Source organism: Hoplias malabaricus, chromosome 9 (genome assembly GCF_029633855.1).
Source record: "Hoplias malabaricus isolate fHopMal1 chromosome 9, fHopMal1.hap1, whole genome shotgun sequence".
In the NCBI taxonomy this organism is placed as follows: Eukaryota; Metazoa; Chordata; class Actinopteri; order Characiformes; family Erythrinidae; genus Hoplias; species Hoplias malabaricus.
Window position 1 is genome coordinate 29,538,081 of NC_089808.1, and position 26,382 is coordinate 29,564,462.

A 26,382-nucleotide genomic window follows, 5' to 3' on the forward strand; every position below is an offset into this window, starting at 1 on the left:
CCGTGAAAAATCTGAATATCTGTACTGTCACCAATTTTTTTTTTTCATAATTTCCAACAGCAGCAAAAATACATATTTATCGAGTGGGATTATATATAAAATGATTAAATCAATTAAAATCAGTGACTTTAAGCTTTAATTTGGAATATTAACTGTCAACTTTGGACCTGTAGAACTTGAGATACAAAGTGTTTTTTACATTATATAGGTGCTACCGACCAATAAGCGAAATAAGAGGCTAAATAACACTGGGTTTCTGGGTTACAACTATCAACCCAGTCGTTTATGATGCAGATTATGGAGTGTATGTTACAAGGAGCAGCCAGTAACAAATGGTGAGAGCTGAAGAGAAAATAATTCATACCGTTTTCTCTGAGACGGCATGCAGCTACAGGTTGAAGGATTGTACTCCCGTACTTGTGCTCAATGATGTCTGCTTGTAAGATGACAAAATGGACGCAAGGGGGCGCTCTAACGGCCACAATGACAGCTTCCCACAGCATTGCGTGTGTGCATTGCGTAAATATCAGCCTCTTACCCTAATATATCGGCTGATGCCGATCATCTTTATATTAAAAAAAAAAAAAAAAAAATCGATCACTAGTTTAGAAAATAGCAGGTGGATTTTGTGAGGAACGCTAAGGTTTTCTTTTTATGCAAGATTTTATTGTAACTGACAAAAGTGTCATGATAAAAATATACTATGAAAAACAAGAATCACAGACATCAGTACAATGCTTTAGCCAGGACCAATAGAGCATACTGCTGTTACAAAAGCAGGACATTAGTTGGTAGTGGCATGGCATCTCAGATAAATTGGACATTATAAGAATTGTAGACAAAAATTACCCATTGTCCACATACAATATCACTAATAAGAGTCTGGAATTAAGAACTTCAGAGCACAAAATCTTTAAAATGACAGCTTAGGCCAATTTGGAAAACCACAATCACATTAAGAAAAGTAAAATTGCAGTACTTGACAACATCAAGTAAAAGGAAAAAGCCTGAGAATTTCTGAGAACTAGTACAATTTCAAGGGCTTACATAAATATCTAACCCAAGATATTTTCAACTGTACAGAAATTAATAGTTTTTGTGGTGGTGCCTTTGTTGCAGACGAGCATATGGTTTATATTGCCTCTTTGGGTGCTTTTGCTTCATCACAAAGTTGTTTGCTAGTAGGAAGGGGCAGAGGAAACAGCAGAAGGCGTTATTTAAAAGTGGTAATTATGTACACATACTCCAATTTATGACCAACATAACTTCAACATTATGACCACCTCTTTGGTTCTACACTCAACATCCAATCTTTCAGCTCCACTGTCCACTTTGTGCTACAATTAGTTCTACATTTACAGACCAGAGTCCATCTGTTGCGCTGTATGTGTCGTTTACTCCCATTCATCCTGTACTTCAAATGGTCATGTTTGCTTGGTCGATCATTCTCAGCAATGCAGGGACACTGACACATGCTGGTGGTTCTGTGTTAGTGTGTGATGTGCTCGTATATTTGGATCAAACATGGCAATGCTACTTGAGTTTTAAAGTCCTCCAAGTCACTAACCAAAAACATCCAGCCAACAGCATGTGTCCAGAGATGAAGGACTAGAGGAAGACCAACGCAAACAGCAACATATGAGCTACTGTTTGACCTTACATCAACAAGGTGGACAAATGAAGGTGGTGTGTCTAACAGAGTGGACAGTAAGAGAACAGCTTTTAAAAACTCCAGCAGCAATGCTGTGTCTGATCCGCTTGTACCAGCACAACACATGTTAACACATCACCACCAGCATGTGTTAGTGTCACTGCAGCACGGATTTATCCACCACCCAAATCATACCTACTCTGTGGTGGTCCAGTGGGACTCCTGACCATTCAACAACAGGAGAAAATAAAGTATATAGAATACCAAACTGACCTTACAGGAACACTTTTTATATAATTACGGACTATAGTCCTGAGTATGGACAGTGAGTGTAGAAACACTTCAATTGTGTAGAAATTGTGTGGTCAATGTTAAGGTTGATCTGTGTTAAAATCTAGGGAATATAATATACTGTAAGAAGTAGATCTGCCTCTTACCATTGTGAGTGGTGTTACGGTCATTGTTCACAAAGCTTAAGTATCCAGCACTGAGCTGAGAGATTGAATCAAATCCATCTTCATAGAAGACAGGCTTATAGCCATCATACTGCGGCCCATATTGCCAGGCTGGCCATGAGAAAAACAATACATGATGTAAATCCTGCTAAAAAGTATTTCAATAAGATAAAAATCTCTAGCATAACTTTTGTAAAAATAAACCTTATTGAAATAATGGTTTAATTATATATTTAATTCTATATACATTTATAAAATCTGCCATTGCTGATTTTCTTTAACATTACATGTACATATAAAAAAATAACTGATGTTTAATTGATTGTTTGTTACCTGTGTGGCTGAAGGTACTGGGTTTCATGTTAAGGGGGGCACACACACTGCCATCATGTGTTCCTGCTGAAACAAATGGCACATACCCTTACAGATTTATCATAGATGTCTGCTAGTTGAAGGACTGGCGCCCCCTCTAGGGTGTGTTCCTGCCTTGTGCCCAATGATTCTGAACTTGATAAGCGGTTACAGATAATGAATAAATGTCTGCTAGTTTCTATTTCTAGGAATTCCTTGCATTTTTGCAAGACATCTCTAGCCCTCTTATTTTGAGAAAGGTGGTGTAAAGTAATAAGATACCTAAAACTGAAATAATTTCGCTATCTGAAGAGCTGTCTGCAACCATTAAACTTTTTACAACCCACTGGTGATGTAAGATTTGCTATTACCTGAGGCAGAATCATTTCCACGTTTTAACAAAATATTTTGGTGTGGCTAAAATCAACTTTGTTGGCCAAATTAATAATAGCAGTGAAAACTATTCAGTGAGCTCTTTACCTCCATAATAGCTAGAATGTGCCCAGTATGAAAGGCCTGTAGTAACGTTCATACAAAATTTGGGAATAATCCAGCAGGCACATGTTACTCTGGTCTAGAATGATGCCATCAATAAAAATTAACAATAAATGAAAAGGTTGGTAAACAATTTCCTGCAGCTCACACACAAAACAATCTGTAACTGGCTTGAGTAAGTTACGTACACATGTGCTACAGATTCACATTCTTGCAGTATTTGGTATATAGGAATAGATTTTTCCTTCAGAGCATCAGCATCTTATGCATGATACTCAGAAGTGATGCAGACAGGTATGGGCCTGTGTTTGGGTCCGTGTGTTTGTCTTGCACAAAGTAGATATGGAAAGTGGACCTGATCAAATAACTGTCTGTAGATACAAGAAAGATGTACAAGGTGAGTCAAAAGTTGCAAGACACCCTTTTATTTCTTTGACATGCTACATGACCACTTTCCCATTGGAAAAACCTGCTCTTCATCCAAAATTGCAGCTTTCAAGATGTCGGCCATGTTCTGGAAATTGCCTCACCCTTTACTTGCTGGGGTATTCAGATAAAAGGGTGTCTGCAACTTTTGACTAACCCTGTACTTAACATAGCCAATGGGCGTATGTGAAACGGAAATGAATCCTAAAAGGCACATTATATGCTGATAAATATATGGTAGCTTCATACATTTATTTGCAAATATACACACAAATTTTGTAATGGTTTATTATGAGTTCCAATGATTCAGGCTGCTGACTGTAATTTGTATATTCTCCCTCCCCCCCTACCTGTGGATGTATTACTGGGCAGCTCCACGCCCCAGGCCTGAGCAGCATGAGCCAGCACCAAACATGTGATTTGACGATGTGCCACAGCATTCCAGTGCACTCCATCTTTCATACGGTGGTGAAGGCTGAATCTGAACTGGAAGTGCAGGTCTAGAACATCCAGTCCATAAGCATTTGCTAGCTTGGCACCATAGAAGTTTGCCTCAATGACATCAAAACGTAGCATTGGGCCCATGAACTCAATCTGAATTGGCAGATAAGAAAATGCAATTAAATGATTATTTTAATCGACCATGCTGCTGGTCCAAATACGAGACTACTGCTAATTAAAGATTCTGTTTTGTTGTAGAATGGAGACATTCAGTCCTGACCTTTAGTTAGAACAGGACCATTATTCCTGTTCTGGAGGAGTGGAGCCCAACACAGTTTGATATCCCTACTCAATCGCAACTAGTGAAGCTCTTATATAACTGGGGAGTTGAGTCAGATGTTTTTCATCAGGGAAACTACCAATGTCTGCTGGAATTTTTCTTCCAGGACTGTAACTCATGACCTTGTTTTAGAACATCTTGAACCAAGCAAAACAAGTGGCTAACCTCTGGCACAAGAAAGCCTCCTATGATATTCTTGCCGAGAGGCATGGTCATGTTCCACATCACCAGGCTTTCTGCTGGAAGAATGGCCTTCAGCTGTGCAAAAAACTGGTGCAGGTTTTCCTTGTACTCAGAGACCCACTTTCGGCTGTATCTGAGCACAAAAAATGAAATTGGGTTTGTTATGCAAACAATTAATTTTATAATATTAATATATTTAGAGTCCAATGGAATAAAAACAAAAGAATACAGTAAACATTTATAGAGGAACAGTATTTCTCATTGATACAGCTGCATGTTTCATAGTTGTGATGTGCCTTAAAAATTTACCTTGACACATCCCAAAGACAGGAGTTGACAATGACTACATCTGGTTTCAGGTCATGTTTGAAGTCAGCAAGGATGCTCTGCATGTATCTGGAGAAGACCCGTGTGATGAAGTAGAACCGGACTAGGTGATGGTCTGTACGGTACTGACGCACTTCTCTATACTCTGTACCATTGGTCATTTGGCCTTGTCTCCCCCCCTCTATTAGGCAGTCATGTTCAAAGGACAACTCTCCCTGGCAAGAGAGATGAAAAACAAAGAATTATGTATCAGCCATTTCCATTTTTTTAGAAGCACTGCTAGCATGCCCAGTAACAATTGGTGGAGATGCTTTTTTTTTCAGTGTGATAATACATTTAAATGTAAAAACATTGCATAAAATCTAAAGAACAGTTTGAGTGACTCATATTTCAAATAAAGGGCATCAAACAATATCATTTCAAGTTTAAAATGTGCTTATTTTAAAAATGTAAAATGCTGCAAGACAAAATAGGCAACTTTTCACAAAGCAATCAGGAGAATAGATCAAGCAAAGTTGGTTTTAAAAGTTGGGCATTATGGGGTATTTCACAAAAAGCAAATTCCCTCAGATGATTTATACCTTAATACTTGATACTGTTTGATCGTGTATTTCTGTACGTCTTTGCAAGAATCCTTTCAAGAAATATAAAATGCTTTTGAAAACAGAAGCATTTAAATGTTTCATTGAACTACAAAGTTAGCAGTTTTAAGACCCTGTGGAAAAGCAAAATAGCGTTTACAGCTATTCTCAAAGCAAATCTTACTAAACAACCATAATATAAAGTTTCTTTGTTTTAAAGCCTGTATGCTTCCACAATTTCCAGAACAGGGTCACGACAGCTAAAACTGATTTGGCTGGGCCTACCTTGCTTTTCAGTTGGGATATGTTCAGATAAGAGTCTCTCTGTAAAAGTAACACCAAATCCTTGTACACAGACCTCTGAACTGGAGAAAAAAAAATATTGTTAGTTGTAATAAATAGGAAGGTGACTATAATTACTAGATGTTTCTACTCACTTGAATCTCCGAGAACAACCACAAATTTGTTGTGGAGGAGCTGACTAGCCTGATAATGAGTTACATTCCTCGTTGTTGTTTCTCCCATGTTTCTGCTTAGCTAGACTGTGCAAAATTAAGAATAGCTGGCTTACAAACTAAGCAGTTAAATATAAAGAGGGCGGACGTCGTCTAGAAAAAAAAAAAAAAATTCACGCCTTAAAATTGATCAAGCAGCTACTCCTTTCTGTGTAGAGCTGCTTTTCCTTCCCAACCGTCAATTCACAAGGTGAGACGTTTCTCCTGAATAACTGTTCCCGCCACTAACGTTAATCAGTTAGCCACACTGCCATCAGCCTAAGTAAAACCAATTGAGGGCCCTGTCTGTTTGCTTTATATCAGTGGCATGGTTCATCAACGGTTTCGCGGCGAGAAAACTTTAATTATAATTAAATTCGATTCATTGACGAATAGTTTCGTTGAACCGACTCTTAAGTGAGTCGATCAAATTCACATATTGAGTCGTGACTTTTTTTTGCAACATTTGGATTAAATTATTTAATATTTGACTGCTCTTTCATATATTAACTTATTAAAAATTATCATATATGACAGTAAAAGTAATTACATTGTCGTTAATTACATCTATGTAACTAGTAAAGCCAGCCTCTGAATTGCCAGGATGGAATGATACACAGATGCTAGCACCAACACAAAACGTTGTTTCTCAAGAAGAGAAACTCAAAATTTCCAGTTTTGAATCACGCTTGATACAAAAACACACAAAATATGACACACAAATATAAAAAAACCCATAAAAAATAAGTATAATAAATAATAAATATATAATATAATAAATAGTACCTGGGATTTGAATTGTTGGTGAAGACTTTTGTTGCTCACCTGAGCAGCATGGACCAGCAGCAAACATAACCCCCTACTGAGACAAGCACAGTAAACACCCCTTCTTATCCTGCAGTGTATTACCAATAATTTTATATTATTATTATTATGTATTAAATAAACTATGGAACATGGAACGTAACCTCTCTGATGGGAAAAGAGCCTGAGCTGGTGCGCGAGGTTGAGAGGTACCGGCTAGATATAGTTGGGCTCACCTCGACACACAGTATGGGCTCTGGAACCAATCTCCTTGAGAGGGGCTGGATGCTCTTTCACTCTGGAGTTGCCCAGGGTGAGAGGCGTAAGGCAGGTGTGGGCTTACTCATAGCCCCCCGGCTTAGCGCCTGTATGTTGGGGTTTACCCCAGTGGACGAGAGGGTAATTTCCCTGCGCCTTCGGGTTGGGGAAAGGGCTCTGACTGTTGTTTGTGCTTATGCACCGAACAGCAGTTCAGAGTACCATGCCTTCTTGGGGACCCTAGAGGGAGTGCTGGAGAACACTCATTCTGGGGACTCCATTGTTCTGCTGGGGGACTTCAACGCTCACGTGGGTAATGACAGTGAAACCTGGAGGGGCGTGATTGGGAGGAACGGCCCCGCTGATCTGAACCCGAGTGGTGTTCAGTTATTGGATTTCTGTGCTCGTCACAGTTTGTCCATTACGAACACCATGTTCGAGCATAAGGGTGTCCACAAGTACACCTGGCATCAGGACACCCTAGGCCGCATTTCGATGATCGACTTTATAGTCGTATCATCTGACCTGCGACCATATGTTCTGGACACTCAGGTGAAGAGAGGCGCTGAGCTGTCAACTGATCACCACCTTGTGGTGAGTTGGAACAGATGGCGGGGGAGGATGCCGGACAGACCTGGCAGGCCTAAACGTGTGCTGAGGGTTTGCTGGGAACGTTTGGCAGAAGAACCTGTCAGAAAGATCTTCAACTCCCACATCCGGCAGAGCTTTGACTGCATCCCGGGGGAGGCTGGTGACATTGAGTCCGAGTGGGCCATGTTCCGGACCTCCATTGTTGAGGCGGCTGAACGGAGCTGTGGCTGCAAGGTTGTCGGTGCCTGTCGGGGTGGCAATCCCCGCACTCGGTGGTGGACACCCTGGGTGAGGGGGGCTGTCAAGCTGAAGAAAGAGTCCTATCGAGCCTGGTTGGCTCAGGGGACTCCGGAGGCAGCCGACAGGTACCGAGGAGCCAAGCGGCTCGCGGCCTCGGCAGTCGCTGAGGCAAAAACTCGGGTGTGGGAGGAGTTCGGTGAGAACATGGAAAACGACTTTCGGTCGGCTCCGAAAAGTTTCTGGCAAACCGTCAGGCGACTCGGGGGGGAAAGCAGTTTTCCACCAACACTGTATATGGGGGGTGGGGAACTGTTGACCTCGACTGGGGACGTCACCAGACGGTGGAAGGAATACTTAGAGGATCTTCTCAATCCCAACAACACGTCTTCCACAGAGGAAGAAGAGGATCTCTGGGGCGGGGGGGGGGGTGGGGGGGGTTGCAACATCGCGTGGACATCGGGGGCAGTGCCTCTGGACTGGCAGACTGGGGTGGTGGTTCCCCTTTTTAAAAAGGGGGATCGGAGGGTGTGTGCCAACTATAGGGGGATCACACTCCTCAGCCTCCCCGGTAAGGTCTATGTGGGGGTACTGGAGAAGAGAGTCCGACTGATAGTTGAACCTCGGATCCAGGAGGAACAATGCGGATTCCGCCCCGGTCGTGGAACACAGGACCAGCTCTTTACCCTTGCTAGGATCCTGGAGGGTGCATGGGAGTTTGCTCAACCAGTCTACATGTGTTGTGTGGATCTGGAGAAGGCATTCGACCGTATCCCTCGGGATATTCTGTGGGGGGTGCTCAGGGAGTATGGGGTACTTGGCTCTTTGTTACGAGCTATCCAGTCCCTGTATAAACAGAGCAGGAGTCTGGTTCGTATGGCTGGCAGTAAGTCTGACTGGTTTCCAGTCGGAGTTGGACTCCGTCAGGGCTGCCCATTGTCACCAGTTCTGTTCACAATTTTTATGCTCTCTCCAAGTTGGAAGTGAGATCCTGCCTCAAGTGGAGGAGTTTAAATACCTCGGGGTCTTGTTCACGAGTGAGGGAAAGATGGGGCTCTGTACCGGTCCGTTGTGGTGAAGAGAGATCTGAGCAGAAAAGCAAAGCTCTTGATTTACCGTTCAATCTACGTCCCAACCCTCACCTATGGTCACGAGATTTGGGTAGTGACCGAAAGAACGAGATCGCGGGTACAAGCAGCTGAAATGAGTTTTCTCCGCAGGATGTCTGGACTCTTCCTTAGAGACAAGGTTAGGAGCTCGGACATCTGGGTGAAACTCGGAGTGGAGCCGCTGCTCCTCCACGTCGAGAGGAGCCAGTTGAGGTGGTTCGGATGCCTCCTGGACGCCTTCCTGGAGAGGTGTTCCGGGCATGTCCAACGGGGAAGAGGCCCCGGGGCAGACCAATAACACGCTGGAGAGACTATATGTCTCGACTGGCCTGGGAACGCCTCGGTATACCCCCGGAGGAGCTGGAGGCGGTGGCTGGGGAGAGGGAGGTCTGGGTTTCTTTGCTGCGACTGCTTCCCCCGCGACCCGGACCTGGATAAGCAGTGGATAATGGATGGATGGATGGATTAAATAAACTAATCATAAAAATTACAATTTTCTAATTGAAAGATTACATGGTAACCACAAATGTGTTGTGAGCTGAAACAATAGAAAAGATGATATTAAAAATCCAAGATGGTGTGTAGGAAAAGGTTGTTCCCAGTTGGCTGTGTCAAGACAATGTGAATGATCCATGACCATTGAATAACAGGTTGAAAGAGGGATAACAAAACATGCAGAGCAACAGATAGATCTTTTTGTCCCGAAAAGATGAAATGCTGGTCTGTTCATTTGTTTATATCATATTCTCCTGTTGTAGGCTCAAGCCCCACCTCAGGTCTGTGATGGACTGGCACCCGTCCAGGGGGTGTTCTTGCCTTGTGCACAGCAATACCTGGTAGGCTCTGGGTACACCACGACACAGAACTGGGTGAATCGGTTACAGAAAATCTGGGTATATCTGTATTCTGTATATCCAGAACTGAGCATTTAGAGTAGATTCTTCAATTTTAGGCTTTTTGAATCAAGAACTGACCATTGAATTTGGAACACAATTCCCGGCTTCACGTAGAGTGATATATTCTACTATATATCATATTAAAACATGCTAAGCCATTGGAAAAATTAGTCCTTCCTCAAATGCATGTATAAATTGTCTCTATTGACCTTCATCTTTAACAACACTAAATACATTTTTGAAGAGTTAAGACACCTATTAATTCAGTTAAGAAAAAGAAGCTTTTGTGTGTACAACAGGATGTGACAGAACTCTTCTTTTTTAAATCACACATACACTAAATCATGTGATTAAAAATAAATAGAAATAAATTCTGTGATTCTTAAATATTTTTTTAAATAATATAATAATTTCCTTGACAGTTAGGCCTGAAACGTTTCAATTATTAAATACATGACTTTGGCCTGTTTCAAACTTAGCTCCTAAAGCCAGGTAAAAAAAAATATATTTTTCTACATTTAAACATTCTAGCATTCTAATAAACAGCAGAGACAAATAATGCTGGAACACTTTAATAATCTTAAACAGAACCAATTACAATAAAATATTTTTTTCTTCAAAGAACAAAAATTTTAAAAAAAGGAAAAAAAAACATGCATGGATTTCAAAACATGGATAAATCCTCCATCAAACGAACTTAATTCAACATGTTGTTTGGTACGGCAGCTATTCAACAACTGAAACTGTCAACCAGGTTTTTTGAGTTCCATGGTCCAGCATTGTTGGCCAAAAACTGTTGGTTCACCACTGCCTTGGCACTTTGATACTGGTAGGCTGCAACCTTAAAGAGAATACAATATAAAAATATGAAATGTCTACATACACTGGCATTACTATCAAATTAATGTTATAACATCCATTTTCACTTCCAGTCTAGTGGATCCAGGGCTTGCGTTTATCCACCCCAGCACAAATAAACCATTATAATTATTTGATTAGCTGTATCAGTTATGTTAGGGCAAGGAGTGCCTGATAGTGTGCAGTGCAGTAGGTGCACAGAACTGGACTTGAGAAAACTACAAGGGCTCATTGTTATATAGATTACACTCCTCCATGAATGCTGTATTTAAATTACCTTATGTACAGAAATATCACCCAATAAAATATACATATACCTTGGCTGTGTGGTATGTCTTAAATGACAGAAGGTCTTGCTGACCAGAATGGATGGCTACTTTTCTGAAGCTGAAGTATTGGGCTCGTTTACAAAGCCTACTGGAAAAACCAGGTCCACTCACAAAAGGAGAACTAGTAAAAAAAAAAAAGAAAGACAAACATGAAAAGAAGAAAAAAATACAGTTTAGCCATATTAGTTTGTAGCAAACATACTCAGAATACTGAATGGACATGCAACTAAGCACTATAACTATAAAAAACAATGCTGATGCTGATGATGTTCAAATTGATGTTCATCATCAGCTGAATGAGATATACATTATTATTAAGGCTCTGATTAGAACATTTATATTGTTCTCCAATGTAACTGTGAGACAGAAAATCACCACGTGTGTGGGAAATTTAAAGTAACCTTATTTTGGTCCAGAAAACCTGTCCTTACCAACTGATGGCATAGCCAGTAGTGCTGTCTAGAATCTCAATGCTGTTGTCTCCAAGACACCAGTTGATACTGAGATCTTTACAGAGGTCTGAGCTCACAGCAGGGCCAATACTCTCTGCATTCTGGAAGAAGATGGGGTTTTGTTGATAAGGATGGGGCAGGAGAGTGTTCACACCAGTTCTTAGGCGCTTGTTGATAGTGTTGGATACGTTCTCTGCTTGGTGAATAGAGTCACCTGGACAACAAAAAAGGAAACATACGAGTGATGAACAATTTATCAATAGTAGGCCTTTGCTTTGGCTGGGCTTTTGTTTGAACATTACTAGAACAAAAACACTAGTTTATCTTTTAAATTTAGAATTGAGCTGTATTAACATACAATCTTGTAAATTTCAAAAGTCAAACCTACAAACACATTTGTGAACTCACCTAGTATGACACTGGTGATGTACAATGGCTTCATGAAGTGACTCAGAAGTGCCCCCTGAACTCCGATGACAGTCCAGCGGGTGAGTTTTGCGCTGTCAGACATGCAGCAGATGCGGGCCCCCCAGACACTGGGGGGCAGGAAGGCAGCAGGGATCAGAGATCCTTTGGCATGGCACTGCAGCTTCAGTGATGGATAGCCACTGACTTCCTGTAAAGACTTCCTGTAAAGTTAGACCTTAACTGACCAACTATATTTGGAAGGACAGTTACCATCACAATTTATTAGCTGGTTCAACTTGATCAAAAACAAAAGCATGTTTCAGTCATAAACATCTAAATTCAAGCAAATAATCTATTATATGAGTATGGAGGGCCAAAATTTTGGTGTATTTCTTTCCCAACATACCTGATTCAACAAATATATTAAATCCCTGCTTTAACAGGGAGCCCTCCAGAATTTAGTGTCGGTATTTTATGTCTTGAAGTAAATACTGCAAATATGTAGTACACATACCTGTTATGTGTACAGTGCACAGTAAACTCACATTAATATGCATTGTGCTGCTCCTTTTGGTGTCTGGTTGGTGTAGAGGTGTAGATAAATCTTTGATTTGACCTGAAGCAGATGCTCTGTGGTAGTGCTCTGGAATATAGATTGTTCTCTAATCTCTTTTTCAGAGCTATAGAACAACAGGAGCTGCTTAAACAAATACCTGACAAAAAAAAACAGATATTGAACTCCTAATCAAGAAGTTATTTGCAATAATTTGTCATTGTAATATACAAACATGCAAATGAGCATGAGTCCGACAGGGATGGTTAGGGTACTTATCAATGCTTGAGCAAGTTTAAAAAAAGAAAAAAATCAATTTCAAATGTGTAATGCAAGTTTAAACAAAAGCATTTGAAGCTGCTACTGAGTCTCTAAGGGCAGAAGTATTTTACCCCTCAGTAGGTGAAGGCTTAGGATGAATAGCAAATTCACACCTCCAAAATCAAATCTACTAATTCACAACTGTGGGAAGGTAGGTCTCAGTCCAGCACAGGGATACATATTTGACTCAAGAATGCAATAACAGGCCAAAGCTCACTTTTTATAAATGGATATTATTTGTTTAAATTATGCCAATTTTGATTACTTACTAAACGGCAAGCAAATTGGAATCCAAGACATCGGTATGGACACATTTTACATGAAATATTTTCATGATTTACACTCTTTATGGTGTAAACAAATTCTTTTAGAATGATTTTATGTGAAAGGCTCCATTGTTGACAAAATTTATGTGTTCAATGCAGTTGTGATAGAAACCTGATGTCCGAGGAATTTAATAATTCTGAGCGTCTGTGCAATTTGTGAAATGAAAATATTAGGATACACTTTTGAGATTTGTTTTAAGGCATCTACAAATTTCCAAAATTTTAGATGATTTACAATGATCAAGATTACATATAAAACCCAGAACACACAATTTTATTATAAATAAAATGGCTTTGGACCATCCAACCTCTGGTCACCACCACTGTAAAGAAAAAGCCCTCTATAGAATGAAACATTTCATAATAAACCACTCTGAATGACAGATCTGGAATTCTTTTATTTATATGATATTAATGTTCATACCTTTTGAGGGCTCTGCGTGCAATGACAATGCAATGGCAGTCATGGACGACAGAGCCTGTGAAGCAGAGCCAACCGCTGCAGCAGTTCTGTCCTGTACCTAATGCCACCACTTCATAATGCTCACAACACTGCCCTCCTGTGTCAATGACCTCTGAAACACAATTTTTCTACATGCTAAACTAAGTTTCTAACTCTGTTGGCAGACAAAAAAACAATACTAATGTCCTTCATACAGAAAGACACATAACTAACTGTACCTATTGCAGCAGACACTCACACCTACCTCTCTCCAGTATGAACGCAGTAAGGCAGCTTTTAGTGCTGTGGTACTCAGGGCATTCCCTCAGCAGTTTGTCAAAGCGTTCACTACACAGGGCAGCCACACGATTCTTATGCCAGTCTGTGAACCTCACTGAAAAACAAGCAGCCATACACAACAAGCCATCAGATAACTACTGCAAAATATGTGGCGCAGCAGGTAGTGTCGCAGTCACACAGCTCCAAGGACCTGGAGGTTGTGGGTTCGATTCCCGCTCCAATTTCATTTTAACATGCCGAATATATGTGCACTCACAAGCTGAGGGCTCATTATGTATCTTCATCCTTCTAGCAACCCCCAACCATAAGAAAAGACTGATTCTGCTTCCAGAATCTAACCAGCATACTGCCCAAACTTGCCCTTGTTATTAGGGAGATTTGCTAACTTAAGATGAATGGCATGAATCTATATATCTTTTCCTTTATGCTTTACGACTGCATTTGTGACCAACAAACTTGATAAGGACCTTCCCACTTAGCTTCAAGAGCTATTCTAAACTATGGTCCCCCTGAGGTGGCTCTTCCCATGTGTTACAAACTTGATGTGACGCTTGTCGAACAGCGCCGCTAAGAGCTTCACAATAATCAGTCAGAGCATCAGACGTCAGGTGTATATCAGCTTTGCGTAGATCAATAGTTACTGGTAATGACATTGGTCGTCCAGTAATCACCTTAAATGGACTCAGGCTAAATTCCTTATTGAGAGTGGCATGGATGCTACAATGTATTGCTGGAAGGGCTTCAGGCCATGGAACGCCTTCCTGATGTATTTTGACAAGCATTCCTTGATGATACATTTCATCCTTCCCATCTGACCCAAGGCTTGAGGATGTTCAGCATTTGGCTGATCAAAATCAATCAAAGAACTTGTCCACAACCACTAGGACATATTGAAACCTTCTACATTTTGGAAGATTGTATTAAATGGGTTAACACATAGATATGTGGCTGGTTAACATGTTTGTGTATTTGGATTTTATTGCTGTTGTTCACTCTCTCTAAATGTTTACATTTGTTGGCTCCTCCTTAAAGGGGATGGTACCCTCATCATTTCCCTGTCCGATGAGGTAGGCTCATCGTCGACTTATGTAAGCACTCAGCTCACTATGTTATGAGTAATTCATAAGAAACTAATGTGCTACATTGACACCGGTTTTGTTTTGTTTTTTGTTCATGTTATCAACAAATTAATGTGCTAATATGCCAGATACATTCATGTTAACAAAAAATTAAGGTATACATATTACTATGGTAAGTCCAAACTGTTTAGAGCCCAAAGGCATTCCATACAAACGTATTCCAGAATTCATATGTGAGAATGTCTACAGTAAATTGAAATGAGTGTTAAAGCAGGGAAAGCAGTAAAATGTGCAGAAAATTAGGACTCCATGCCCAGGTTTAGGAAGGAATAAGACATATTGGAAAAAATTTTGGCATTATCAACAACCCTTATGTAATCAACATTAATTTATTCTTTCACCTCTGTAAACACTTCATTCTGATCAAGGTAGCGCTGTGTCCAGAGAATACCTGGAATCATTGGTCACATCCCATCAACATGAATGGGTATATTGAACAGGTGGAATATATGCACATATGTAATTAAAGGGGTTGTTTTTGAAGCTTAGTTTCCATAAATGAACTGTGATTTAAACTACAGATTTTAAAAACATTTACAGTAGCCTATATTTCAGAAAAGCACAGAAGCTAGTCCTACCTCCGGTCCTCATCCCTCTCTTAGGAGAGCTCTCAGCCGTGTCACCCTGCCCTATCAAAGTGCTCTCCCCTTCGGATGTGCTGCCAAGACTCTTGAGTGACAGGCAGTCCAGCTGATCCAGTTCTGAGTCCTCGTCCTCCATCAGGGCCGGTGGTTGCAATTTATGGGCAACAGGACTCCCCGTCTTGTCTGAAGCAGGACCCTCGGGAGGAGTTTGAGTTAGGAGGAAGTCAGGGGTCCTGGAACTACACCCAGACAGAAGGTCCTGAAACTCACTGCCAGCGGGAGGAGGCCTGAGGCTAGCCCTGTGCAGACTGAAGGTGGGCTCCCGCTCTGGGGCAAAGCGCATCATAAGAGAGGCTGCCATTCTTGGAAGGCGTTTTCCATCTCCACTGTTCCCATGAGCTGCCATGATGAAGCCAGCTGCTAAGATTCATCATAAACACGTTTAAATTCAAGCATTACATTGTTACATTTAAATTAATGCATTAAATTATATTGCCAGATAAAATATACATTTATTATTATTTAAAGAGTCTATATTTAACTTCTGGGTTGTATTTTATTGTTATTTCATTAGAATATACATAAATAATCATAAGTCATTTGTATATGACCATTTTCCAAACTTATAAACTTAGAAATATTTACTATGCCTTTAAAGCTGATTTATTTTACTGGCCTAATTGGCTGTGATCTTACTGAAAAACTCCAAACTGAATGGACAGAGCCTGTGGGCTGTAGTGATAGCTATATTAATTTACTGTGAAAATGAACTTATTTTCCCAACTTCTTTCCCTTTTGAAATTAAAAGTGTTTAAATCTACAACCTATTTTTTTCGATTATATGTTCAGTTTAAAGCTTGAGACATTTCTGGATACACTTTTATTTCATGTTTTAGATTTTGAACAAATAAGCAATATACATGTACGGTGTGGCAGGAGGGAGAACGTAAATGAGATACGATTAGCTAACTTTCTTGCTCGATAAAAGTGCCAAACGGAATACATAAACATGCAATAAAAGTACTATAAACAGTTCTGCCATGTTTTCAGTCCAATAAAAATGACCCGAAAAAAAACTCAAGTGGCCTGCAGAGAGAAATTCTAAAGATAATCATCTGCCAAACCCATTTACCGTTGACTTACAGTCTCTGTTCGGGAACTCTGCCTTAATCTTATGAGAGCGAGCTCTCTCTTCAACTCCGGGTGTCACGCCCCCACCGTCAAACTGGTGACGTAGCGTGAGTCGTGGTGCCATAGGCTGAAGTGAGCTGTCAGTCAACTGTGGGCGGAGTCAACAACGCTTCCGGCGCGGCGCTGCAGTGGCGCGATTTTCGGATCAGTTCAGTGCGCAGTTGGCGGGAGTCACAGCGCTTCAGCGGTGGATACAGATTGTTTACAATACATTCAACATTTTAAATAATAACTGCGGGAGTTAATTCTCTGTTTTATCAGTACGTCTATCTTGGAAGGTCCACGCACAGTGGAATTAGTCAGAATGGATGAGTTCGTTGTTTACGCCGTGTTTGGAGCAGACGGAGCGCCTCGGAAGATTGGAAAGTAAGACAAACATGTTTACTGTGGATAATTTCACATAAGATAGTGGTGAACATTAGTGCACTTTATTAACAGTGGTTGGTATTTTTTTAGTTATCCCGTTGAAGCGAGCTCATCTCTGTAGCTAGATCTGACTGGTCTTTATACTGATTAACAACACTTTCACCCAAGCTAGCTTTAAGCCACTGCAGCCCGAGAACACAACTGTAGTGCTACATTCATCCGCTCTGTCTTGTATGTTTATTTACAATATTGAAAGCGGAAAATTAGTGCTGTATACATCCATTACTGCTTTTACTCAGTTGATACAGCAAAGCCAGAATGAACGACATGACTTGGCTTGGCTGATATTTGTTTGTGAATGGCTAATGAATAAATTACATTAACATTCTCATAGCTCAGTCATTTGCTCATTGCATATCAAACAGCACTTTTAATAATCTTGCTAATAAATGCATTTTTTACATTATAGGGGAAATCTTAACACTTTTATGGACATTTGGCAAATTGATTCAGAATATATGACCAAGAAATGTGAAATAGCAAGGAATTGAAGTACTGACCTAATGTCTTCATCCTATATTTTCCACACAGTATCTGTAAACCTGGAAAGAACTCCATTCCAGTAAAAGCAGGGATTGAGCAGATTGTAATCTTCACGAGTGGACGATGGGATAAGTGCAGTAGTGTTACACTAGAGCTCATGGACGAAAATGATGTCCTTATCCTTGTGGGCAAATTAACGCAGTTCAGCAAGTAAGACTGGTTTTACCTTGTCATTGATATAAGTGTTTTTTGTTTGTTTTTTAATTCTGAAAGTTCTATCCTCGTAGATGTATCTCTTGGGAATTATGGGAAGATGGTGTCTGGTCCAATGGTGCAACGTTAACAATCCAGTTTGAGCCGGTAAGTATGATCACGAGTCATCCATTTGTTGTTAAACTCTCATAGTTATTAAACTAACATTTTAGGTTGTATGGTTTCTGTGGTCCCAGGTTAAAAGCGAATCTGATCCAGCACTTATTATTGCACAAAATGAATACACTCCAGATGTAAGTCACTTGACTCAATTGCATTTTTAAAAACATCAAAAACACTTGGTTGACTGTGTTCCATTTCTGATTTTTAATGCTTACTGGACTTAATGTTCTTTTTAATTCTAGTGCAATACAGCAGCTCTTGGACCACAAATGGGCACTGGCAGGAAGAAGCGATCACGAGAAGAAGAGGATGATGTAGAAGAGGAAACCAAAGGACGGGAGAATATGTGCCCAAACACTTCGGAAAAGACAACTCCACAGAGAAGAGGCAGAAACAGTGTTCGCACAGGACAGACACGTCTGTTCCCACAGAAAGAGGAGCAAGCTACCACTCGTACCACTCAGAATGCCAGAGCTAAGGGAAAACAAATTAAAACCCCTGCACAGACCAGTGAGAATCTCTTTTTGTGAATTTGCTGACATTATATATATATATATATATATAAAAAAAAATTTTTCTTAATGATTCAGGGTGTTCAAATAGAGTGAATAATTTTAAACAACAATATTAGGGCTTACCTTTAACCAACACTCATCTGTGCTAGTATTGTTTTAAAACATTGATGTCAAATTAAATGTATTTATTGAAATGTTTGAAAAATGCTGTGAAGTGAAAGTAAATAATAACATAAACATGTTGGTAATTTGATTGGCAAAATTGCTCACCAGTGTGATTGTATGAGTTTAGTGTATCCTAAAATTGTTGTGCATAACATTAACATTTACTTCTTTTTTTAAAAATAAATTCAGTGAGCCAATAATCAGTAATATGACGAAAGATGTCTGTACATATTTTATTTAGAAAAGAAAAGAAATGCTTAGGTCTGTATATTGTTTTCTCAATATTATTACATCCATCTTATTTTGCAATTCTAATGAGAATACCCACCCACCGCGACCCTGAATTGGATAAGCGGTTACAGATAATGAATGAATGAATAATGGGAATACATGTATAACTACTAATATTGGCTTTGTTTTAATGTATTATATAAGTTTTTAAGTGCGTGAAATCATTTTATTCCTTTACACTCCTACAGATGGTCCTTCGGGTCGCTGGGGTCAAACCCTCTGTCCAATTGATCCCCAGACTGCCATATTGATTGGAGGGCAAGGTGCCAGGATGCAGTTCTGTAAGGACCCCATTTGGAAGCTGTGTACAGGTAAGATTATTAAGCTCTTTATTAAACTATATATTTTAATATTATATGCTATATTATAGATTGAAATATTAGATTATGTCATTCCATAATATAGTAGCTGGATCCTACCTGTACAGATATGTAAGAGTAAAAATAGGTGACACCAACCAGCCACCATACCAAGACAACAGATAGCAAAATGCTATGACAGAATGTTATTTCTGTTTGTTCTTCAAACCTGATAAAGCATCTTTAGATGCAGTAAAATATGATACAACAGAAGAGAGAACTGCTGAGTTACCTGCAGGTTTAAAAAGCTGTAAGTGTAAAGCCGTCATCAGATATGTTTGAGAAAGGTGATATCTTCAGTACTGCTTGAATTTTTATGACCATGCTTTACTATTTTATTGACCAATCTTAACTTCTCTCTTATTCTCTTATTCAGAGGACCTGTCCTGGGTGCCAGCAGAAACTCTGGCAGAGGGCCCAACGCCAGAGGCCCGGATTGGCCATACAGCAACCTATGACCCAGAATCAAAACGGATCTTTGTGTTTGGAGGCTCCAAACATAAGAAATGGTTTAATGACGTTCATATTCTGGACACACAGAGCTGGCGCTGGACCATGGTGGAGGTTAGCTGGATAACCATTTTCCCACTATTTAATTACGTATATTTGAATTTTAACAGATGCACTTTTTGAGAGACATTTGAGTCAGATCTACACTAAACACTGGTGGAGCAAGTGATATTTTGGGAATTTTTCATTGAAAGTATAGCTGTAGTACAAGGACAGGCTAGTTTGCTTATAGGCCTATGTATGTGGTTCACAAATTTGGTTAAACAAATGATCACAATCTTACTTTAGGCACAAGGCAAAGTTCCTCCTCTGGCCTATCACAGCTGCACATTGTTCAGAGGAGAACTCTTTGTTTTTGGTGGAGTATTTCCCTGCCCCCACCCTGAGCCTGATGGCTGCAGTGACTCTCTCTACATATTTAACCCTGAAATGGCCATCTGGTATCAGCCCATTGTCAATGGAAACAAGCCTGCTCCACGCTCTGGGTGAGTAAATATCTGTAATATGCAACTAATGGTGGAATGACACTAAGTGCAGTAGCATGAAGCACTTGTTGAAGAATCACCCCAAATATTTTCTACAAAACATTATATACAAACTGTTAACCTCACTGGAAACTGTAGAGAATGGGATAAATAATTGATAATAACATTAGAATTTTTGTTGCATATCGTTTATTATATTAAATTTTGTCCAGGCATTCTGCTTGCGTGATGCAGGGTAAGATCTTCATCTTCGGAGGCTGGGACACTCCTGTCTGTTTTAATGACATGTTTCAGCTGGATCTGTGTAAGCACTACATTTTGTAATCTTTTTGTGTTTTCTCACTACAATGCCCAGCTTTCTTGGTGTAACTTTTCAAATGTTCCTACCACCTTCAAGAGTCATCATCACATTGTCCAGTCCAATTACTGATGATTTGTTGGTAGATCTATTTTGGACAAATGCGCATGTTTACCTTTAGGTTTTATAGCACGTCCTTTCACTTCAGGACACTGGAGATGTGGAATATGCAGAATAAAGTGAATATGTTTACTGAGAATAGATTTCTGTATGACAATGTCCATAACAAAGTCAGGTCCTGAGCAAAACTAACTTGGATATTTTCACTTTGTTCTTAAATGTTTATTAGGCTTGATGGAGTTTTCAGCTGTGCAAACAAGAGGCTCATCTCCCTCACCAAGAAGGTACATGTACTGTTTCAATTTAATTTAATTAACATAATCTGCTTATTTAGTTACGTTAAACTAAATATACAGTGACCTCAAAGTATTTGGATGTGTGCCATATATATTATGTTGTATTGTATTTTTTTTTAAAAAGTGATATGAAACCATTCATTCATTTTATGTAACTGCTTTTCCAGTTCAGGGTCGTGGTGGGTCCAGAGCCTACCTGGAATCACTAGGCACAAGGCAGGAACACACACTAGAGAGGGTGCCAGTCCTTCACAGGGCGACACACGCTCACACATTCACTCACACCTACGGACACTTTTGAGTCACCAATCCACCTACCAAAGTGTTTTTGGACTGTGGGAGGAAACCCACACGGACACAGGGAGAACACACCAAACTCCTAACTGACAGCCATTTTAAGTAAAAAGTGGCCCAAATCTGATTTTTACTCTGTTGTTCACACTGTCTATATCAGGGGTCACGAATAGGCGGACCGCAGTCTAGGTCCGGACCCAGGCGCTGTCCTATCTGGACCTGGACCTGTAACTGATTACCTATTAATAGCTGTTTAATTTTGAACCAAATGTTAGTTTTAAGGGGAGTGACACTTCTAGTCATTATGGTTCAGGTTTAGCCACCAGGAAATTACCAGACTATTCGCATGCATTTAGCATATCTCACACAAGGCTACTCAGCCAATCAGATCTGTGCATTATGATGAGCACAGTGACTAGAATGAATGACATACACAGGGCAGGGCTCCAGATACCTGGCGCCAGTAAAAATAGCCCATGGGACGAGACAAAGGCGCATTTGGGACACTTTCAGGACGACAGTGTTATGTGAGGTAAAACCAGAAACTTCAACAAGAAGGGAACGCTGAACATGGATTCTGTTCATGAATAAAAACCCGTCCTTCAACATAAAGAGCCAATAAACTTGCTGTTAACGGATAAAGTCCTGAAAAATTTCTCTAACTGAACCTTAATGAATTTTAGTTAATTACCCCTGGTCTATATAATGTGAAGGTGGCATTGTGGCGCAGCAGGTAGTGTCGCTGTCACACAGCTCCATTTACCTGGAGGTTGTGGGTTCCCACTCCGGTGACTGGAGTTTGGTGTGTTCTCACTGTGTCCACATAGGTTTCCTCCCATAGTCAATAACAACTGATAGTAGGTTGATTGCTGACTCAAAAACGTTTGTAGGTGTGTGTGTGTCACGCCCTGTGAAGGACTGGTGCCCCCTCCAGGGTGTATTTCTGCCTTGCGCCCAGTGATTCCAGGTAGGGTCTGGACCCACTGTGACCCTGAATTGGACCCTAAACGGTTACTCACAATCAATGAATTATTATAATGTGACCCATATATGACAAATCTTAAATGATCAGCATGCGCAAAGGGATGATGCTTCAGGTGCTGACCAGAAAGAATTTTCCAGCTGATTCATACAAAGCACTTTTGTTTTTGAAATCAAGGAATGGTGCCGGACTGGTGTTTTATTAATGTAAAAGTCACATGATTTCCGATCAAGCTGTTCAGACAGAGTTGCATTGCTATGGTTTGGATCTAAATACCACATGAAAGTGGTCCAAATCTGATTTTAAAAGGTTAGATTTAATGTGAATTAAATCTAACCAGCTTTTCGCATTGGATTTGGGTCAATTTTATCTGCTGTGTGAACATAGCCATGCATACACTCTCAGTTAGGAATTGCACCACAAGGGGTACTATTTCCCACATACTCATATTTAGGGACAGACCCACAAGTTAGGTGTTATTGTGATTCATGTCTTTTTTTAACCCCCTGAAACAATTCTCCTTTTGTTGCAACATTTTCATACAGTAAATCTTTTTTCCCATAGTGTATTTATTGTTATCACTGTTGATAATGACTGACTTTTAACAGTTACTCACTGAAAAGTACAGTTTGATTAGATTGATTTGACATTACTGATTTAGCTTTTGACAACTTGACCTTTGACCGTGATCTTTATGTCCCAGTTGGCATGGCTGCGCTGGCCTATCTGATTCTCATTTCCTGGTGCACGGAGGCTACAATGGGAACGATGCTTTGAATGACAGCTATATCTTCAACACAGGTAACATTTATGTTGTGCATTATTGACAATATACTTGATCTGCCTTAACCATGTCTATGTTGACCTGGATCAGAATTTTGAGTTCAACATTTTTAGTATACTTTGTGCTTGCTTCATTTAGTTACTTTTCACTAGCCCAGCATCTAACTGAAGACAGTGGTGTTTCAGCAAGCTTCAACATACACTGATCAGTTGTTCATTATAATCATCCTGCTAAGGTCATCAGTTCGCTCCCTGAACAAAATAGAATGTGAAGGGAAGGGTGTGCCAAGACTGATAACCACTGACATGTGCTCTTATAAAGCAATGAGTCATGTTATGTACTGAGCTCTGATTCCGTATGGACTTGGACTTCATTCACGTTTAACCAGGTGCTTCAGAAGAGACGCTATTCAGTTTTATGTATCAAAAGTACTGTGTCCTTGTTTCTGTGACAGAGCCAGCTTGCTGTATTTATTAGAAGAAGCTGCATTGAGCAGAATATGTTCCAGTGAATGCTGCTTAAAGAGCAGTACAGCTGAATGACACAACACTTGTATTTCTAATCTATATGACACTATATATAACTGTTTTTGAGCTTGTGCTAAGCAATGTTTGAGTTAGTAAATTTAATCAATATCTTAGTTTAACATGATTTATGTACCTTATGTGCACTGTTTTTTCTTTCTTTTTTTAAAAGTTGTCTTCCTAGATTCAATTTTGAGGTGTTGATTTGGGCAAGAAAGCATTGTTTCTTCATTAGTGCCATTTCTTTATTTATTTATTTTTTAATAGATACAAGCTGCTGGACCTCTCTGACACTCCCTCGCATAACATCAGTGCCACGAGCTGGACATTCCATCATTACCATGGCAACAGCATGCACAAAGGTACCTCATGCATCCTGAAAACCCACAGAAAAGAGATTTCACTAAAACCTGTAAAGAACATGTCTACTTGAGTTTCGCATATACATTTCATTTCTCTTGTAGCTGTATTTCCTTACTTGTTTCCTTCTGCCGCAGGGTTCCAGTGCTGAGCAGCAGGAGTTTTCTGAGACTTCTCCACAAACCTTGCTCATATTTGGGGGAGGAGACAATGAAGGCAGCTTCTTCTCTGACTTGGTCACCGTTCCAGTGAATGAATTGTGCGAATAAGGCTAAATGTTTGTAGCTTTTGTTTTCTTCTAAATATTAATTGTAAATTTTATGCTATTATATTTGAAGCTGTCTTGTGTTGTATACTGATGTGGATATTAACCTGCAGAATACATTCATAATAAATTATAAATATGTGCTGTTCAAGTTAAGGAAATTAATGTTGGACCCCTGGGTGCCTGACAAGTTAGTGAATACCGTTCTTTCTATCTCAGCTCAACACATTTGCTTGTTTAATTCATCTGAATATAATTGTCTTCACAGCTGTACATAATCATTAAAATTGCATTTTAATATGAAAATATTGCACTGTTATATATTTACATAATATTACTTGAATATACTTTTTTTCCCAGACATGGATTAAGCCTAGGCCTGGTCTGCACAGCTTTCGGAATTTTTTCCCCTTTCCCCTCTTTCCTCCACATTGTAAGGAAGATATATTCCATGATTAAATGTATTCCATATCTGGGAAACCAGCTCTAAATGTTCTCTTGTTTTGGGCCTCCATTTTATATTTCTGAATTTGCATACAGCTTTTGTACATGGTGTTTCCCCCAATATTCTACAATTACATTGCCATTACATAAACAAAACTTTAAAACAGCCAAGTATGATGCCAGAAATCAAGCAGTAAATTTATAAGTAAAATAACTATTAACATAATGTAGATAATTGTATTGTTGAGATAAAAATCTTCATATGGTGTGTTTAGATGTGAGATTTGTAGTAATTTCTCTAGCAGACTTTCATCCTGTTGGTGTCCACTCAGTTTTCTGTCCTCAACAAAGATGCTCATGAGCGTCCAAGGTTCCCTTAAAATACCCACAATTCTTGCAAGATTACATCAGAATACAAGCTATCACCCAACATCAACTGTGATCTTGTGACCGTTCAAACAAGCCACATAATATAAAATGAAAAAATCTACTTATATATATAAAATATATATATATATATTTTTAAATGTAAAAATGATGTTAAGGATCATGTATTTTAAAAAGTTGGGAGGAAAGCTAAGCATTATTTATCCCAGAGTCCTGGGTTGTGGGTTTGAGCCTTGCCTTGGGTGACTGTAAGGAGTTTGGTGTGTTCTCCCTGTCTCTGTGGGTTCCCTTACAAAGGCCACAAACACGCCTTGGTATGTGGTTTGCTGTGCAGATGTGTCTATAGCTGTGAGTGTGTAAGTAAATGCCTGAGTGTGTGGTGACCTGTGAGGGATATGGTGCCCAGACAGTATGTTTATTCTTTGTGTCCAGTGATTCTATGTATTATTATTATTATTATTATTTTAAATATACACTATAGTGAATAAGTAATGATGAAATTATATCTGTAATATACTAAAAAAAAAAGTAATATGACAATTTTTTTGTTACAATAACTTATCGTTACTCGTAAATACCCCTCCACAGAACTATGATACAATTTTTGAAGCATGTGCTCTGTATTTTATAACAGGGTCTGTATATGTACAGTGAGTTCTAAATTTTGTATTGCGCTCTGGCTTGTGTACTGGGCTCTATTTTGTACTCGACTCTTCTGTATTTTTACTGAGCTCTGTTTTGTATTGTACTATGTATTGTGTACTGGTCTTTGTGCTTTGTTTTGTACTTTGTGTTGTGTACCTGACTTAATATCCTACTATATTGTGTGTTGCGAATTGGACTTTATTTTCTACTGACCTGTGTTCTGTACTGGGCTCTATTTTGGTTTTGAACTATGTGTTGTATTCTAGTACTGACCCATATGTTGTGTACTGGGCTCTATGTGGTACTGACCTATATGATTTGTACTGGGCTCTATTTTGTACTGACCTGTGTTCTGTTTTGTATTGACCTGTGTGTTGTGTACTGGACTCTATTTTGTACTGACCTGTGTTGTGTACTGGGCTCTGGTACTGACCTGTGCGTTGTGTACTGGGCTCTATTTTGTACTGACCTGTGCGTTGTGTACTGGGCTCTATTTTGTACTGACCTCTGTTCTGTACAGGGCTCTGTTTTGTACTGACGTGTGTTGTGTACTGGGCTCTGGTACTGACCTGTGTGTTGTGTACTGGGCTCTGGTACTGACCTGTGTGTTGTGTACTGGGCTCTATTTTGTACTGACCTCTGTTCTCTATTGGGCTCTGATACTGTCCTCTGTTCTGTACAGACACACGTCTGTTCTGACGTGTGTTGTGTACTGGGCTCTGGTACTGACCTGTGTGTTGTGTACTGGGCTCTCTTTTGTACTGTCCTCTGTTCTGTTTTGTACTGATGTGTGTTGTGTACTTGGCTCTATTTTGTACTGACCTGTGTTCTG

General features: G+C 39.8%; 3 protein-coding genes across 7 annotated transcripts; 1 reads left to right on the plus strand and 2 right to left on the minus strand.

Moving 5' to 3' along the window:
* Nucleotides 1-662: 662 nt before the first annotated feature.
* On the minus strand, nucleotides 663-6,113 carry fam113 (family with sequence similarity 113). 2 transcript variants are annotated; one of them, XM_066681777.1, is made up of 8 exons: nucleotides 5,688-6,113; nucleotides 5,536-5,615; nucleotides 4,652-4,884; nucleotides 4,325-4,475; nucleotides 3,729-3,972; nucleotides 2,440-2,502; nucleotides 2,089-2,217; nucleotides 663-1,178 (listed from the first exon to the last, which is right to left on the minus strand). In XM_066681777.1, the coding sequence occupies exons 1-8, from the start codon at nucleotides 5,773-5,775 to the stop codon at nucleotides 1,087-1,089; spliced, it is 1,080 nt and encodes a 359-aa protein (XP_066537874.1). In that variant the 5' UTR covers nucleotides 5,776-6,113; the 3' UTR covers nucleotides 663-1,086. The 2 variants fall into 2 exon arrangements, with proteins under 2 accessions (XP_066537874.1, XP_066537873.1); XM_066681776.1 differs by having other exon boundaries at nucleotides 2,440-2,505; nucleotides 5,688-6,111.
* A 4,092-nt stretch (nucleotides 6,114-10,205) lies between these two features.
* adad2 (adenosine deaminase domain containing 2) lies at nucleotides 10,206-16,621 on the minus strand. Of its 4 annotated transcripts, none has more exons than XM_066680307.1 (9): nucleotides 16,495-16,621; nucleotides 15,346-15,768; nucleotides 13,594-13,722; nucleotides 13,311-13,461; nucleotides 12,232-12,399; nucleotides 11,687-11,907; nucleotides 11,258-11,492; nucleotides 10,815-10,947; nucleotides 10,206-10,480 (listed from the first exon to the last, which is right to left on the minus strand). In XM_066680307.1, the coding sequence occupies exons 1-9, from the start codon at nucleotides 16,604-16,606 to the stop codon at nucleotides 10,370-10,372; spliced, it is 1,683 nt and encodes a 560-aa protein (XP_066536404.1). In that variant the 5' UTR covers nucleotides 16,607-16,621; the 3' UTR covers nucleotides 10,206-10,369. The 4 variants fall into 4 exon arrangements, with proteins under 4 accessions (XP_066536404.1, XP_066536403.1, XP_066536405.1 ...); XM_066680306.1 differs by having other exon boundaries at nucleotides 15,346-15,771; XM_066680308.1 differs by having other exon boundaries at nucleotides 10,207-10,480; nucleotides 15,346-15,771; nucleotides 16,484-16,543.
* A 26-nt stretch (nucleotides 16,622-16,647) lies between these two features.
* krcp (kelch repeat-containing protein) lies at nucleotides 16,648-24,493 on the plus strand. Its single transcript, XM_066680310.1, has 13 exons — nucleotides 16,648-16,908; nucleotides 17,500-17,661; nucleotides 17,739-17,811; nucleotides 17,901-17,957; nucleotides 18,069-18,336; nucleotides 18,986-19,108; nucleotides 19,533-19,720; nucleotides 19,955-20,151; nucleotides 20,364-20,455; nucleotides 20,799-20,853; nucleotides 22,845-22,942; nucleotides 23,717-23,811; nucleotides 23,947-24,493. Exons 1-13 carry the CDS (start codon nucleotides 16,847-16,849, stop codon nucleotides 24,076-24,078), a joined length of 1,602 nt encoding a protein of 533 aa, XP_066536407.1. The 5' UTR covers nucleotides 16,648-16,846; the 3' UTR covers nucleotides 24,079-24,493.
* Nucleotides 24,494-26,382: the final 1,889 nt, after the last annotated feature.